We start from the raw sequence: 17,390 nt of genomic DNA on the forward strand, positions 1-17,390 counted from the left end.
CCGAGTTAGTTCCCCTTTTATGTGTAGCTACCTATGTCCAAATATCCCGTTCACTTCATAGCAAAACAACCTTTATTTCTAAGACAAAAGTAAGCTATGATTTTGACAATATGCTCTAAGCTGTACTAGGCCTTATAATGATACTATATATGTACCTGTGACCTGTATTAATTATGCTATATGCCATAAGATACTTGTAATCCATAACAAAACATTGTCTAAAAAAGAGCTTTGATCACTCCCCGGTCAAGTTCAATCAGAATTGGCATGGGAAACTTAGGTTCTAGGGCACCCAGGAATAAAATTATTTTTGCCCCTAGACCCTAGGAACCCCCACACTCGACCACCACCGGGTCTGGGGATGAAGGAACCCCATAAAGGGTCGCACTCACCACGAGGGTCACGCCATTGACTCTAATGGGAGCGGAGGTCCCATTGAATCTTATGGCGGCGCCGGCCCATGCATTTCCTATGGCGGTGCCGGCCATATTGATTCTAATGGAGGAAAGCCGCGTGGCTTTGAAACGGCTAAGTCCGAAAGTGTGAATAGTGTAAGCCCATATCTCTGGTTCTGTGAGTACCAGAGGGCTGGGATTTTGGTCGCAGGTAGTCAATGTTCTGGTATGACTGCTTGGCCAATTCCAGCCCTCTCTGATCAACCAGACGGAGTATGGGCAAATGTTAAAATTGTGATTTCCCCATTGACTTCAATGGCGGAGTTGCTCCATTGAAAGCCTATAGCGGCGGAGCCCATTGATTTCAATAGGAGAGTGAAACGCAGAGATTTCTTTTAGCTCAGAGCGGAGAATCCTGCATTAAAGTTAATAGGGGATTTTAACTTGTATTTTGTATCTCCGGTTCTGGGGGTCATGGAAGGCTGATATTTGGCCACTATGGCAAAGGTCCTCCGGCATGAGGACCTGGCAAATTTCAGCCTGCTCAGACCCACAGAACGGATTATTTTAATATGTGTAGATATTAAAGAATGTATTGTATTTTGGGTCTGGTTTAAAAACCCAGAGCCCATATGGTATGTTAATGCTCAGGGGGGAGACAAGTGGTCTACAATAAACCCCCTGATCAAAGGCTCCCCCACCCTGCTTCTGTATGCTATCACAAAGGAAAGCAGAACGTGGGTACTTTATGATAAGTGTTGTGTTTCACACCTTGGGACAAAGGCTTTCCTGTCCCAACCAGACTTTCAGGCGCCAGTCTTGTGGAAGGGGGGCTAGGGAAATAAGCCCGTGATTAGAATAATATCCACCCAGTTGGCAGGTATTACTGTGCCTATCAAGTGAGGTGGCAAGTAGGGATTGGGTGAAGATAATTGTCCTCCAATGACTTGCACTCAATGCCAGGGTATAGGAGTGGAACTCCATATAAACGAGTGTAAGCTCTATACTCAGTGTCTTTCGTGTCTTTCGTGATGTCTTCATCTGAACCTGTATTGCTGAATGAATTGCCAATCCTGTACCTGATGGCTTCATTGTCCAACCTTTAAGTAAGTGTCTATATTTTGTCTGTTATTTGTATCATCTTGTGTGTCCTCCTTCTTTAAGGAATAAACTATATTTATTATATCTAAGTCATGTTCAATTCAACCCAGATATTTTGATGTGTATTATAACCTATCACTAGCTACCGTGAAGGAGGGGGGGGGGGGGTATTGATTTATTTAAATGTTGGACATGTTGAATTTTTTGTACATACAGGGTTGGTACCTTAGGTCTGCGGGCACCTATGGAGACCACCTGAGAACCCCTGGACGCCCACGGGTACCACCTGCAGACCCACAGGATTCACTTGCGGGGAAGAACTGGGAGCCCACAGCTGTGGAGGCCCGGTGGACCCACAAGGACCTCCCGAGGGCCCCAGACCCCCATGGGAACCACCCGAGAGCCGCCAGACACCTGTGTGGTCGACCCATGGACCCCCAGACACTCGAGGGCCTACCCGTGGACCCCATTGTGGCCCACGGTGACCCGAGGGGACCACCTGGAGGCCCACGGCGCCTAGCGGGGACAACCCAGAGACCCCCAGACCCTGTGAGCACCGCCCTCTTGTGCACTGTGGGTCCTGCGGACTCCCTTGGGGACCAATGGGGACAGCCATAGGCCTGGAGTATTAACACTGTATGTAAAATAATAAATCATGTTTTTATGGGGTGGTAAAGGGGGTGGGTGGGTTATGTATTAATGTTTATTAAATATGTTAATTTTTATTGTGGAGCCTAGGAGGTGCATAGTGGGGCTGTTCAGTGTAGTGTTTTTATTGTGGGTAGTGGGTGTGGGTGAAGGGGGTATTGTCCCGAAGGGTGGGCCATCCTGGTGGGTAGTGGGTGAGGGTGGTTAGGCCTCACGGGTGGGTAGTGGAGGAGGGTGGTTAGGCCTCCTGGGTGGGTAGTGGGTGAGGTGGGTTAACCCCTTAATTTCTCTAGCGGTTGATAACCGCTTTGGTGATCAAGGGTTTAGGGGACATTAGATTGTCGCTTTTTATTCTTGTGTATTTTTAGCAGCACCGGAGGGCAGGGATGGGGTGAGGATGATGACGGCCTTCATCGTGGGTGCCTGGCAGGGGTGAGTGCAAGATGTATTTATTTTATTTCTGCTGCTTCTTGTATTTGAAATGGACACATGCTTTATTATCCATATGTGGATAATAGTAATTTTGCCCATTACTGTATGTGTTAGGGTGTGGGGTGGGGGGGTGTATTTATTTTAAAGTATTTATGTATTTATAATTAATTTTTGGGGGCACAGAATTTGTACTGCAGGCAAGCGGGGACCCCCAGACACCTGCGGGGACCATCCGCCGGCCTGTAGTATAATTCCTGTGCATAAGAAAATGTAATTTATGTTAGGGGGGTATAGGGGTTGTTGGGGACACAGGGGGTGGGTAGTGTATTTGATATAGTAATGTTTATTGAGGGCCTAGGAGGTGGGTAGTGGGGCTGTAGTGTGTATTGTTTTTATTGTGGGTAGCAGGGGTGGGTGAAGTTGGTAGTAGCCTCAAGGATAGATGTTTAGGCATACCGGGTGGGTAGCGGAAGGGGTAACCCCTTCATTACCTTAGCGGTATTAACCCTGCAAGGCCAAAACACCCACCAAGGACCAAATACCCCCTTCACCAACCCCTGCTACCCACAATAAGCCTGGCACGGATGGTTTACCCCTTCATTGCCTTAGCGGTTAGCCGCTAAGGTAATGAAGTGGGCTGTAAATGCATTTTTCATGCATCGGATGCATGCCGGGGGGCTCCGGTGTTGGTATTAATGGTTATCAGCTCCGGAGACCCCCGGCATCAATTCCATGCAGGAAAAGGGCCTGATTTTTTCTAAGTCCTGTTTCGCAGCTCATCGCCACTCATCGCCGTTCATCGCCACTCATCGCCGCTCATCCCCAGCTTCTTATCAACTTTTTGTGCCAGGGGATTTGGAGAGGAATTGTCAATTCTAGAATGGCGAGGAGCTGATTGGGGCTACTAGAATTCAGAGAGTTTTTAAAAAAGTGACTTTTTGCCGCGCGACTGCCGGAAAAAAAAATTTGGCAAAAAAAAGGGAGTTTGTTCTCGCCAGATTCTCGCTGCTTACTTAATCTAGCAGGCATTTTTGGTGAGAAAGTGACGAAAAGTGCCTTTTTGACACTTACTGCATAGACCCCTTAGTCTTATAAAACTGAGTTTGAATAAATGACAATGCAACATCAACTTAAATGTCTTTTGGGGAAGATGTTCCAATATACTTTATTCTCCTTTGTCACTACTGTTTTACAAAGATGACTTTCTTTACTCTGGTACTTTTATAATAAGAGGAACATAAATGCTATTAATTTAGTAGACTCACGTCTTAACGCAGTATTATTGGTACCTGCCCCTCCCGATCAGTTGCAGAAGGGTGCGGGTGTATACCTGGCATCGCCGGTAATGCGGGGAAGGCTGTGGGTAGTTGCGGCGGGTGACTGTGTCGGCGGTGGTCCCCGGCGGCTCCCTTTGCAAGGTGCCGCCATCTTGATTGCGATTGTGCATGTGCAAGACACCGTGCATGCACAGTATAGGCACGCAAAGTGGCCATTAGAGAGAATAGGCTCCGCAAGGGATTACAACCCCCAGCAGCTTCAGGAGCTGCGATCACATGGGCGCAAAGAGCCAATCGGGCTTCAGCTTTTCCTGCAGGGAGATATTGATACATTTGGCTCGTCAGCACCATGCCAGTCAGAGCTGGGACACGGAAGGGCTAAGGCTGTTGCACCTGCACTAGGTCAGATATCCCCTATTAGGCCCGAGTTGCCCCGACTCCCCTGTGTAGCTTGTGGTTGCTCCAGGGAAAGGCCCATAGATAGGGACACTGCCCCTGTAGCACTAGCCCATAGGGACCCAGACAAGACGCAAATACATCCTGTCCTCAGGTGGTCTAGGACCAGACACCTGCTCCATAAGAGACTCATCAGTGTAGGACCCTCCAGCTGGATACCACCCACCGTGGAGGCGGACTCATCGCTGACATCACTGGATCAGTGGATCCTATCTTCCACTGCACGCCTGGGTGTGGGATCACCCGGCAGGTACACAATGCATTCTTGCCCCAACAAACACTTTAGTGGGCAGCGCTGTACCAGACATTGGGTGGGGGTATTAACTCCGTGGACACCAGGGTTGTTGGGTGCCTTGGGTTACCTTTGTACTTGGGGTTAAACCCTACGAGGGTAAGTACACGGTGCAAAGGGAAGCATGGTGAAGGGTTTCTGCCCTGCGAGGCTTGTATGTTTTGGAGTGTGACATTATTCTGTGCAGTAAAACTGTTATACTTATACAAGTGTGTCTTATTACATGGAGTACCTATAACGGGTTCATTCCACTCGGTGGAATCCCGTACAGGTGGAGGTGCTATTGAACCACGACTCAGGTACACCCCAGGTTCCCAGCAGCGGAGGCTCAGGTTTCCTGTGAGCCACAGGTATTGCACCGCACCCACACATACCGTAGATACACATCTTCCAGGTGTTGGGGGAAAGTGCGCTACAATTATACAGTATGTTTTTTTTTTTTAATCAGTTGTGTAGTATTACATAATACTTACTGCATTACTCTCCCCCCCCCCCCTCTCACTCGTTATGCCCTTTAATGGATTGCAATTTATTAAGCTTCATTCTGTGGCTATAGCTAACATTCAGGAAGTCACAGCACTTCCTCTTTTAAAATTGGCAGCTATATTGGGTGCCCTGGGAAGCAGGAACTTCACTAAGCGATCACAAGAGAACAGATTGATTGGCAGCTTAGGTAATTATATTGTCTTAAAGCCAACTCCTGCAGCTCTTAAATTAAAAACAAAAAGGTGGCAAGAGGCAATGCCACTTTAAGTGGATATTTCTGTATTGGCCCAAATATTGTGCTATGTTTTTTTCCTAAAAATGTCCTTCCGAAAACTGTAGTCGTATTATATGTGCAGCTTAACACCTTTTCTTTTTCATGTAGAACACCATCAAAACATTTTGGTCGTATAATGTGCGAGGCCGTACTACATTCAGGCCAATACAGTACTTTAGCTGTGGTGTTACTGGTAATTACAGACTGTTGTTACTGTATGAAGGCAATTGCTATTACACATGTGCAAGGACATTTCTTACCCTTTCATCATCCTCTCCAGTTCTTAATCGAGACTCTCATTTTGCTTAATGACAATCCCCATTTCCACTTATCTTTTTATTTGTCTCTAAATAATATACTGATGCTGTTTAATTCTCTTACACCAATCCTTTCAGCCCTCTTTTTTTTTCCAGTACATTTTTTCCCTTTTTTTAAACTAATTTTCAATTGTACCCACCTACAATATTCTTTCTTCTGTATCACTTTCTCCAACCTGCATTATTTTCTTACTTAAACCTTTAGCCCTTTTGTAGGCCAGCATCAATTTATTGCATCCTGAATCCATTTGCTCCGCAGCCAGTTCAAGTTCTTCCTCAGCCTGTACACAGCTTTAACCTGGGAACCACTATCCTTCCCGGTTTCTGGGATTGTCCTCTTAACCTGATGGAGTGTTCCCTAACTTTCTGCCAACCTATCCCATAGGGCATGACCTTTACTGTAGATTTTTCATTTGAAATCTCTAAGCGAAGACTGTGGTTATGACAACGGCCAGAGAGCCACATAATACAAACAGGAAAGCCATAGAGAACTCTGCGCTTGTGATGATGTAACGTATTTGTGTGCTACATTATGGTGCAGAAGTAGTGAATGTGCACATTTTGCACACATATATTTAAGGAAGGCCAGAAATATATAACACTCACAATATCAGACTCAGAATACAGAGTGTTACAGTTTATTAAGTGTAGACTTCTCATTGATTTAAAACATGCTTCACATTTGATTAAGCGTCTTGACTGGAGGGTTCACTATAACATCCTCACTTTGCCTTGCAGGAATGTTCTGTAAGTGTTTTCTTGACTAATGGCGCTTCATAGACTTCAAAGCGGCACAGGAATTTCTGTAAGATTGAGATAAGCCAGTTATCTTAGAAACCACCAATGTAAAATATACATTTCTTAAAAAAAAAAAACAACTGAATAGTGAGAGGAAGGAAGCAAAATGATGGCGTGCCTATCTTGTATTTAAATTATAATACATGGGGTTACTTATTTTGGAACACATTTGCCCTTATTCAGTAAGCTGGAAGGAAAGCACAATTGCAGTCGCTATCGCAGCTTACTAAATAAAGGCCATTGACTTTAATGAGACCTGAGAGATTGCCTGCATGTCCATAGTAGGATAAATGATGAAAGGAACAAAGGGCACAACGGATTTAGAATATCCAAACTCATTTATTGAGCCAACACAACGTTTCGACCGTACTGGTCTTTATCAAGTGACATAGTGGCATAAACATAATCCCTTCAAACAACATATAAATAGTGCTCCAAAACCCCATAATGCAACATGTTCAATCAGTGATGATGGTGTTCATGTTCTGAACCAGTCCACCCTTCCAATGAAATGTCCATATTCGTAATAAGCTTATCTCTATCAGATGTTTTGAGACACTCCTGTGTGTCATGGGATCTTTTGCATTCTCCTCACTTCCTTGTTAATCGGCGGTGTCCATCTTGATGATGTCATCCATCCGGGTCCTCTGCTTGTTGAGAACCCTCCCCACATCCTGGTTCCTCGGCGGCGACCATCTTTAATGACATCATCCATCTTTGAAAACATACGGGTCCTCCGTTCCTGGAACGCAATCCTCGCGCTATGCGTTTCATATTCCGCATATGCGGAGTCCATTTAGTCCTCGATTTCCTTCAATCTGCTTCCCTTTGGACCGCATGAGGCGCAGACTGCGTGTCACTATCTGCGCATGCGCTAGTTGATCCGCACGCAGTAGGAGTGATGATCAAATCTTCAATCTTCCTCTGTGGTGGTCCTGCGACGTGTCCTCGTCTCCTTATATTCAATGGGTGGGGGTGGGGAGGGAGAGAATGCGTTGTCTTCATCATCATAGATTCGTAATGAGTATAAAAAGAAAGAAAAAAGGATGGAATACATCAGCACAGCACTGTGAGCTACTTGCAAAATATATCTTCCTACAGTGCATAGTGAATTATAATAAAAATAAAAAAGTGATTAAAAGAAAGGTTTGTCTTTGTCATATTTATAATTCACAACCCTTTGAGATATACAGACCTTACAGTTTTTATCCAATACAGCAAGCAGTGGCAGCAACCTATAGCTAGTGGAAAAGAAACAATATTTATCTTTCCTCTATGAAGCACCCTAATGACAAAAAGTCATTCAGTCCATTGGGATAAACAGTGTCTAATGTATGAATCCAGAAGGATTCACGCTGTAGTAGTAAAACATCCTTGTCTAGACCTGCCCTGGCTTTTTTAACATGCTCAATACCCATTAGTTTTAATGAAGATATTGGGTGATACGATTGTATCACCTGCACAACCACAAATATAGTGTACATGATTAATGAAGATATTGGGTAATACGATTGTATCACCTGCACAACCACAAATATAGTGTACATGATTAATGAAGATATTGGGTAATACGATTGTATCACCTGCACAACCACAAATATAGTGTACATGATTAAATGTCCATGTGGATTATGTTATATCGGTAAGAGCAATCGTATGCTCAAAACAAGATTTATCGAACATAAAAGTAAAATTAACCATCGTGCAGACGATACTGCTCTTATCAGACATTGTAGTGATTTCAGTCACCCAATATCTTTATTAAAACTAATGGGTATTGAGCATGTTAAAAAAAAGCCAGGGCAGGTCTAGACAAGGATGTTTTACTACTACAGCGGGAATCCTTCTGGATTCATACATTAGACACTGTTTATCCCAATGGACTGAATGACTTTTTGTCATTAGGGTGCTTCATAGAGGAAACATAAATATTGTTTCTTTTCCACTAGCTATAGGTTGCTGCCACTGCTTGCTGTATTGGATAAAAATGGTAAAGTCTGTATACCTCAAAGGGTTGTGAATTATAAATATGACAAAGACAAACCTTTCTTTTAATCACTTTTTTATTTTTATTATAAATCACTTTGCACTGTAGGAAGATATATTTTGCAAGTAGGTCACAGTGCTGTGCTGATGTATTCCAACCTTTTTTCTTTCTTTTTATACTCATTACGGATCTATGATGATGAAGACAACGCATTCTCTCCCTCCCCACCCCCACCCATTGAATATAAGGAGACGAGGACACGTCGCGGGACCACCACAGAGGAAGATTGAAGATTTGATCATCACTCCTACTGCGGGCGGATCAACTAGCGCATGCGCAGATAGTGACACGCAGTCTGCGCCTCATGTGGTCCAAAGGGAAGCAGATTGAAGGAAATCGAGGACTAAATGGACTGCGCATACGCGGAATATGAAACGCATGGCGCAAGGATTGCGTTCCAGGAACGGAGGACCCGTATGTTTTCAAAGATGGATGATATCATTAAAGATGGATGCCGCCGAGAAACCAGGATATGGGGAGTGTTCTCAACAAGCAGAGGACACGGATGGATGACATCATCAAGATGGACGCTGCCGATTAACCAGGAAGTGAGGAGAATGCAAAAGATCCCATGACACACAGGAGTGTCTCAAAACATCTGATAGAGATAAGCTTATTAAGAATATGAACATTTCATTGGAAGGGTGGACTGGTTCAGCACATGAACACCATCATCACTGATTGAACATGTTGCATTATGGGGTTTTGGAGCACTATTTATATGTTGTTTGAAGGGATTATGTTTATGCCACTATGTCACTTGATAAAGACCAGTACGGTCGAAACGTTGTGTTGGCTCAATAAATGAGTTTGGATATTCTAAATCCGTTGTGCCCTTTGTTCCTTTCATCATCTATCCAGGACTGATCACAGGCTTTCGTACAAACATTGGAGAACCGGTAACTGTATCTACTTTGTTTATAATTTAAGGAGTGCTGCATTTTCCCTTTCTGTCTGGCATAGTAGGATAAAAACATAACAAATATGAAATTGCTATACAGTATATATATATATGTCAAAAAATAAATAGATGATACCGTTCTGTGGCTAACGAAATGCTTTTATTTGTGCGAGCTTTCGAGATACACTGATCTCTTCTTCCGGCGATGTTACAATGAATGAATCAAGCAAAGGGTATACTTAAAAACAGTGTCTCTTGGAATGTTATCTGTGCTTGTCCTTCCTCCGGTGTGGATGAGATTTATGGCTAGAGGTGTTAAATGGTTCCTGAAAGTAAGTGATGTAAGAGTGTGTGTGTGTGTAACTGTGTGAATATAAATGAATGGAGAGCCCACAGTGTATACAGTGCTTTACAAAAGGGGTGTGTGGAGTGGGAGTTAATATAAATGGTGTGGGTAGGTGTGGAAATGTGAGAGATAGTAGCATAACTAAAAGTGTGTGTGGATACTATTTCTCTGACTCTGGCCATAAGATGAACGATCTGAGGGTTGCCATACTCGAAGGTAATCTTAAAACACCGAAAGAGAGACGGTTGCATGAATATAAATTTATGCTACTGTTCGGGACACTTAATGGTGGCCTAAACAGAGATCGAAATTTTATGAGTCATTACTGACACAAGTGAACTCTCTTCCCATGAGCGCTAAAGACCATGTCTGTACATACTGTGCTATATGTATGCACACACAGCTGTCTCTTACACATACCAATACTCCTTGTTTTTCCATCCCTATACACCAATAGGGACCACATAGTATCCACACACACTTTTAGTTATGCTACTATCTCTCACATTTCCACACCTACCCACACCATTTATATTAACTCCCACTCCACACACCCCTTTTGTAAAGCACTGTATACACTGTGGGCTCTCCATTCATTTATATTCACACAGTTACACACACACACACACACACACACACTCTTACATCACTTACTTTCAGGAACCATTTAACACCTCTAGCCATAAATCTCATCCACACCGGAGGAAGGACAAGCACAGATAACATTCCAAGAGACACTGTTTTTAAGTATACCCTTTGCTTGCTTCATTCATTGTAACATCGCCGGAAGAAGAGATTAGTGTATCTCGAAAGCTCGCACAAATAAAAGCATTTCGTTAGCCACAGAACGGTATCATCTATTTATTTTTTGATTATTGATGCTCGGCTAACACGGTACTGATACCTCTATATATATATGTATTATGTATGTATATATATATATATATATATATATATATATATATATATATATATATATATATATATATGTATATGTGTGTGTTTTTAATATAAATTTACTACCAAAAATATTTTGCATGGGGTGATATAAATATTGTTTATTTTAATTTTACATAAATAGAATGGTTCACATATACAAACTTCAGTAAGACATTGCTTAAGAAAATTCTATTACAGAATTTTTCATTTTTATTCGCAGGGATTTTAGTAATAGCTTTGCATTGTTTTGCATTGCTTACATTATTTAATATTTATTTATATAAAGTAGATGAATTTCTATCAAACGACTGGTGGAATGACACAATAAGTAAAAGTGGGGCACATTTATGGAAGAAATAAGTGGTGGTACTGTCAAAGCTAAAGCCGCAATTGTTCCATTTATCAAAGAAATTACTGTACATAGAATCTACAGTGAATGAGTTTCATAAACACATGAGAAAAAGGAATGACATTAAACTGATTTGGTGCCACCAGAATGCCTGGAGAATTATTAAAGGAGCATTTCCTCAGACTCATTTCCCACCCCCATTTTTTTCACTCAGAGCTAAACACCACTAATTTCAACACTGAGGACCTCCCAGTTCCAGTGATACTTACTGGGTTCAAATCTCCCAGTGAGGAAAAAATGGCTGCCAATAGTAAGCTGCAACATCATGGCTTGGTGTTTTCTATTGCATGGCCATTTTAATCCTTTTTAAAATACAGGAAGTTTCTTGGGAATCAGGGGGGTCATTGGAGCTGCAAATAATGCAGTTCAGCTCTGAAGGACCCCTCTGTGTCAATCATGTAAAAAAAAATATAGATTATTAAGGGTGAGTTGTTTATTTAATTTTTATTATTATTGTTTATTTGTAAAGTGCCGACATATTCTGCAGTGTGGTACAGTGGGGGTACAGAGATTTGATGGTTACATAAACAGTTACATACAAATATGGACAAGCATGCAAAACAGATATAAAAGGTAATGAAGGGATGTGAGGGAACAGGATCAAGGGGGCTGGTTGTCCATAGTCCAGACTCACAAACATAGACAATGGTTTACCTTAGCCAGGTTTGAGCTCTTAATCAAAGCACAGGATTCGGCGCTTTTAGTGGCGCCTTTCTTGCACTCTGTCCTTCCAATTTCCACTTCTAAGATATGATTTATTCCAGCAAGGTACTGCCAGAAAAGTTAAAAGGAGTATTACTATGGAAGCCTTTGATATCAGTGTATCATATTCTTTTCTAGAATGCATACAGCACATACAGTTGTTTTCTGTGACCATAATAAAAATATAATTAGAATTTAACTAGACTGCGATTATATATACTTTTTAAAGTTATGCGGCATTTAATAATTAAACCTAGAATAAAATAAAGGCGTCAGTTGCAAAGGAGACTCCACAGAGAGGCTCAGCTTACCAATATATGCTAAAAAGAGGAATACTTTGTTATGCTATTGTTTGAGTTTTGTCTGCAAAATATTTAATAGACAAAAATAAAACTGTGGAATCTTGATATACTTTAGTATTCAATACAACACACTACTTATCATTGAAAAGCTAACCAACTATGTATGAGCCAATTGTAATTACTTTATATTCAGTGCATTCTGTTTCTCTCGCTTATTAAGATTCCTCTGATGATTTGTTTTAATCAAAATGTATATTCATTCAGTCAAAAGTTTGGATTGTATTGAACATTACAATTGTTGCCTTTTTGTCAGGTTTATCTTACGTGTAGAGAAGGAAAAGAATGCCGGTGCACAGCACAAAAGTATCCCAGGCTGGACTGAAAAAATGCACTTTATTGGTACATCCAAAAAAGTTAAAAGAATGAAAACACTCTTATCTTACGTGTAAAAAAAAAATCTGGATGTACTTTATTTATATATATACTGTACTTTTAAACATGTCTGTAATTGTAACTAATGTAATAATGTTGTTAACTTAATATTTTGTAGCCAAGACATATTTGAACAGGAAAGAACTTAATGTATTTTCCTTCCTGATCAAATATATATATATATATATATATATATATATATATATATATATATATATATATATATATATATATATATAAAATCTCCAATAAAGAATATCACTTGTGAGCACATTCACTGGGAAATGACATGCAAATGAGCACATAATGTGTCACCTTTTGCCTGAAATCCATTTTTAAATGGAACCCCCATATAAGCAAATGCTCTGCTGTTCACACAGCTTTTAAGCATAGCATGGGATTAGATGCAAAGCCAGTCAAACCACACACAGACATGTTACATATGAATGTGCTCACAAGTGATATTCTTTAATGGCTATATGTTGACGGTGGAGATTTTTTGTCGCTTTTTTCACCCACAAAACTTAAAATGTATATACTGTATATATGTACATATATTTATAGATAAAAACAGAAAAGTTGCGCAAAGAATATTAGTTGGAATGTGATTAAACAATTTAATTAATAAAATGAACACTATAATACTAAACACAAACATATATTAATCACACTTTTTTCAAACACACATAAAGAATATAGATAAATGAATAATCTTAGCAGGAAAATAAAACACACTCTAAATGTGCAACTTATAAATGAACAACTAACAAGACAAACAAAACATAAAATATAAATAAACCAGTCCCAATGATGGAAGTCCAAGTTCAAAAATCAGCAAAATAATGAGATGGAGCTAAGGGGTCCAGGTAGCTCTCCCATGATGAACCACATCAAGATTAGACCTACTGTAGGAAAAGAAAAGAACAGAGAGTTCACGCCCCATAGTGTATAACAGTATTTAATAAAGGCAAAAGGGGGATGGAGGGTGGGAGGGGAAAGGCAAACTTACAATGGAAAACTGTTAAAATAGCATTTGTGAATCAATAATATCACCTCCAGCTGGACACTTTATCCAAAGTGAAAGTGGAGCAGCCTGAGTCCTGTTGCAGGGAAGTAATTGCGGAAATCCTCCCGGTCTCAGAAGTGCTCTGAGTCTGGTCCAACCCCACCAGACTCTGCATGATGATGTAATTGCCTGGACCTTACGCGTTTCATCACTACCCTGTGACTTTTTCAAAGGCTTAATCCTAATGGGTTTAAATACCCCAATGTTGCTAACAACATATAAACAGGAAGTGATATACCAATCCACAAAATGGCTGACTTTTAAAATGCATCTGCTAAATTCATAAGATATAAAAACCTTACATTAAATAGTTTACAAACAAATATAACAATAAAGGTACAGACAAACAACCATAATCCAAGGAACAAATGAATGAATAAAATACATTCAAAATAAAAATCAGACAACAAGTCCAATAAAATAATACAAAATGCACACGTCATCATAACACAACAAATGAAACAACAAACTATACATCCAAAACCAAATATAATCTAATAAAACTAAATCTAATCGACTACAAAATCTAAAAATCGTAATAATGGAGCTATCCAATCCTGAATCCAGGAAGATAACCAGCTAAAAATAACCAAAGATCTTTTCTAAATAGGTCATAAGAAAAAACAAATGGGGTGCTCCACCCAGTGACGCTCAATCTCATAGGTATAAATCCATGAATACTCCAATGTTGGATAAGGAGTGGGTATATAAATGTAATGACCTGTGAGTCACTATGGGAATAAAGTCATCCCAGTACTCAGCTATAAAAGTCAAAAATAAAGTCTCTTACCCACTCCTGTGACATCCAAAGTAGGTAGCAGTGGCGTGCCAGCCATGAAGATAAATCCAGGAACAGCAAAACAGCAGCAAATGGCGCACAGCCAGGGAGCCAGGTGGTATAAAAATCAAACGTCCTTTATTTACATGTACTGAAATAAAGGACGTTTGATTTTTATACCACCTGGCTCCCTGGCTGTGCGTCATTTGCTGCTGTTTTGCTGTTCCTAAATAGGTCATAGAATTAGTTAGTGGTCATAACTACACATAGATTCACTAGAAAATCAAATAACGAAGGAGGACAGGGAAACCAAGACGTCGTCTATAAAGATGGACACCAAAAAAGTTGATATAACTATATATTTTCAATTTATTCTATAATGATGGACCCATAAAACAACCCCAGTGGGGGAGAACGAGTAGTATATGACAACTTTGCCAATATCCAGGGCAGCAGAGCGAACAGGAGAAGAAGAAAAACACGACACCAAATCAAACTATAGTGTTGGGGTCAAGATATTCATTTAATCCACATGGGGTCATGCTCACGCTTCTTCTCTGAGGACTGATCTCTGGAAGCGGACATGCTGAGGGTGATATTATTGATTCACAAACGCAATTTTAAACTTTCCTGTTGTAAGTGTGCCTTCCCCCTCTCCCCCTCCATTCCCCCTTTTCCCTTTATTAAATACTTTTATACGCTATGGAGCGTGCACTCTCTGTTCTTTTCTTTTCCCTGCTGAATCACACGCCACTCAAATAATTATTGATAAAAGCATAAGGATACCTTTCAAATCCTAGCACAGAATGATCATAGTGTTAATATTCTGGGATTTAAAAGCAGTAAGCCAGGGTAGAAGTCAACACCAAGTATATATGTAGGTGTATGAGATTTGTGATGACGCTCCTCGCCACATGTCCGGGCTCTATGTATGATTATGTAGGGGCACAGATCGTGGCGGTCTATATATCAAGACAAAAGAAAAGGTTGATCTGGCACACAGTTTCTTTTACATCTTTATCAGTTATGTTGAATAAAAGAAGCTTGTTGGGCAAGCATGTCATTATCCACAGAAGCATATATTAACTTAGACTTGGTTAGATATATTTTTTATCCTTAAAGGGGGAATATTTCAGAGAGGAAGAAGGTCCCACATTATACAGTATATAATGTATAACATTTCTCTCCAGACACTAACAATATCACCAAAGTAAGAGTCACTGTGGCCTATAGAGTATATTAGTGCACAGAAAACCTTGTTTTGAAGCATTGCACAAACTTTGCTCCAAATGTATATTAACCAAATGTAGCAGACGTTACCAATGTTAAGGATTTTTCGACACATACAGTATTAAAAGGAGAAAAAGTGACACACAAAGGTGCACAAATTGATAAGTCATTATAATCTGTCATGTAACTCTTCCTATTGACTCTCCCCACAAAACAGTCATTGATACCTCTGCGCAAAGAGGTGCAGCACAAAAATGATGCTATGTCTATGTGCCCCAGTTTCACTCCAAAATTGCTTTAGTACATAAGCCCCACTGTTGCCAACAGACACAGGATGAAAATGGTTCTACTAGCATTCATTTCATGGCAAAACACTGACTTCTACTGTAGGATGCATGCAGTCAGGGTTGGCTTGATTGCGGTGGCAATGGTGTGACTGCACCTGGCTCCGTGCTTACAGAGGCCCCGCGCGCTTCCCCGACCCAACTTCAGTAATCACAGTTTAATGTGGTTAACATTTAAACGGTGCTAGCCAGGACCGGGAGAGAGCACAGGGATTCTAAAAGGCATCTCCTTTTGCTACCTTGTGACGATACGTCACCATGACAGCACAATGTCACATGACGCCACGGCAATGGCGGTGGGCAAGAGGCTCCGTATATAACGTAACATTGCGTCTGCAGCAGTAGGATATGCTGGCTCCATAGCAGGTACTGTAAGAGGCCCTGGCAAACTCCCTCTGCACTGAGCCCCATGAAAGTCCTAGACGGCCCTGCATGGAACCTGTAAAGTTCTTTTTTGTGGCAATAAAATAAAGTTTAACCATAAAATGTAAACCTAGCACTGAATTATTAGAGGTTTCACAGTCTTATTTGTAATAGACTAAAGATTTTCAAATAATGATACTCATGTAGGAAGTTAGGGTTTACCATTTGCATCTCAGATATATTACCTGGGCTTGGGCTGATATAATTTTCAGAACTTTGTAGAGGTATTCATCCTTTGATTCTTTATTGTACGCATTCACAGCAAAGCTAGCAGCTTTCTTAACCTCTGGCAAGTTGGGATTAATGTCCTCTGGAGCTCCAACACTGACATCACTGGATACAGAAGCTGACAGAAGAGATAAACTCAGTGCAACACTGAAACAAAGGTATAAACCTGCAGCCATGGTGTTATCTATACAATAAAAATTGAGGAGAGAAAAATAAGACTGAAAGAAGAATTGCAGTTTTTATATGCTACTTGAGCACTTATCAAATGCAGAGTCAACAACTAGTATTAACAAACTGATCAGATATCAAATATATGATTTGCTTATTAACAAACAAAGAACTTTTTATTTTAATTTAAATTTGTCTTTGAATTAATATTTATTGTTCCCTATACTGTTTATTCAGTCATTAGTATGTACTGTATGCTTACAGCTCATGTATGTACTGTATGCTTCCACACTTTACAAAAACAGAACACAATGGAAATATGGTATACCACAATTTTCTACTGCACAGTGTAATCTTATCAAAATAAATGTGCATAGCATTTTGAATATGTCCATTAGAACTAGTTAGTAGGTGAACATTTAAACATTGCTGTAACAGAAAGCTCACTGTTCTTTAAACAACCATCTAAAGAATGACTCTGGTTGACCTGATCTTTCAGGATAACACAGCATTAGATCACTCCTCTAGACCTACTATTAGACATGCCACGGGGGTTCTTTATTGAACTGTGATAGTGCAGATCAGGTCACTATCACCCA

At 40.6% G+C, this 17,390-nt stretch overlaps 1 protein-coding gene across 1 annotated transcript in view; it reads right to left on the reverse strand.

Moving 5' to 3' along the window:
* Positions 1–16,848, reverse strand: part of LOC142492966 (cystatin-like) — a 57,904-nt gene extending 41,056 nt beyond the window's left edge. Inside the window, exon 1 of the mRNA XM_075596285.1 lies at positions 16,581–16,848. Within this exon, the coding sequence (XP_075452400.1) occupies positions 16,581–16,799 (219 nt within the window). The 5' untranslated portion in view covers positions 16,800–16,848. The remainder of the gene's footprint in view (positions 1–16,580) is intronic.
* Between the last annotated feature and the right edge of the window lie 542 nt (positions 16,849–17,390).

Source organism: Ascaphus truei, chromosome 4 (assembly GCF_040206685.1).
Source record: "Ascaphus truei isolate aAscTru1 chromosome 4, aAscTru1.hap1, whole genome shotgun sequence".
NCBI lineage: Eukaryota > Metazoa > Chordata > Amphibia > Anura > Ascaphidae > Ascaphus > Ascaphus truei.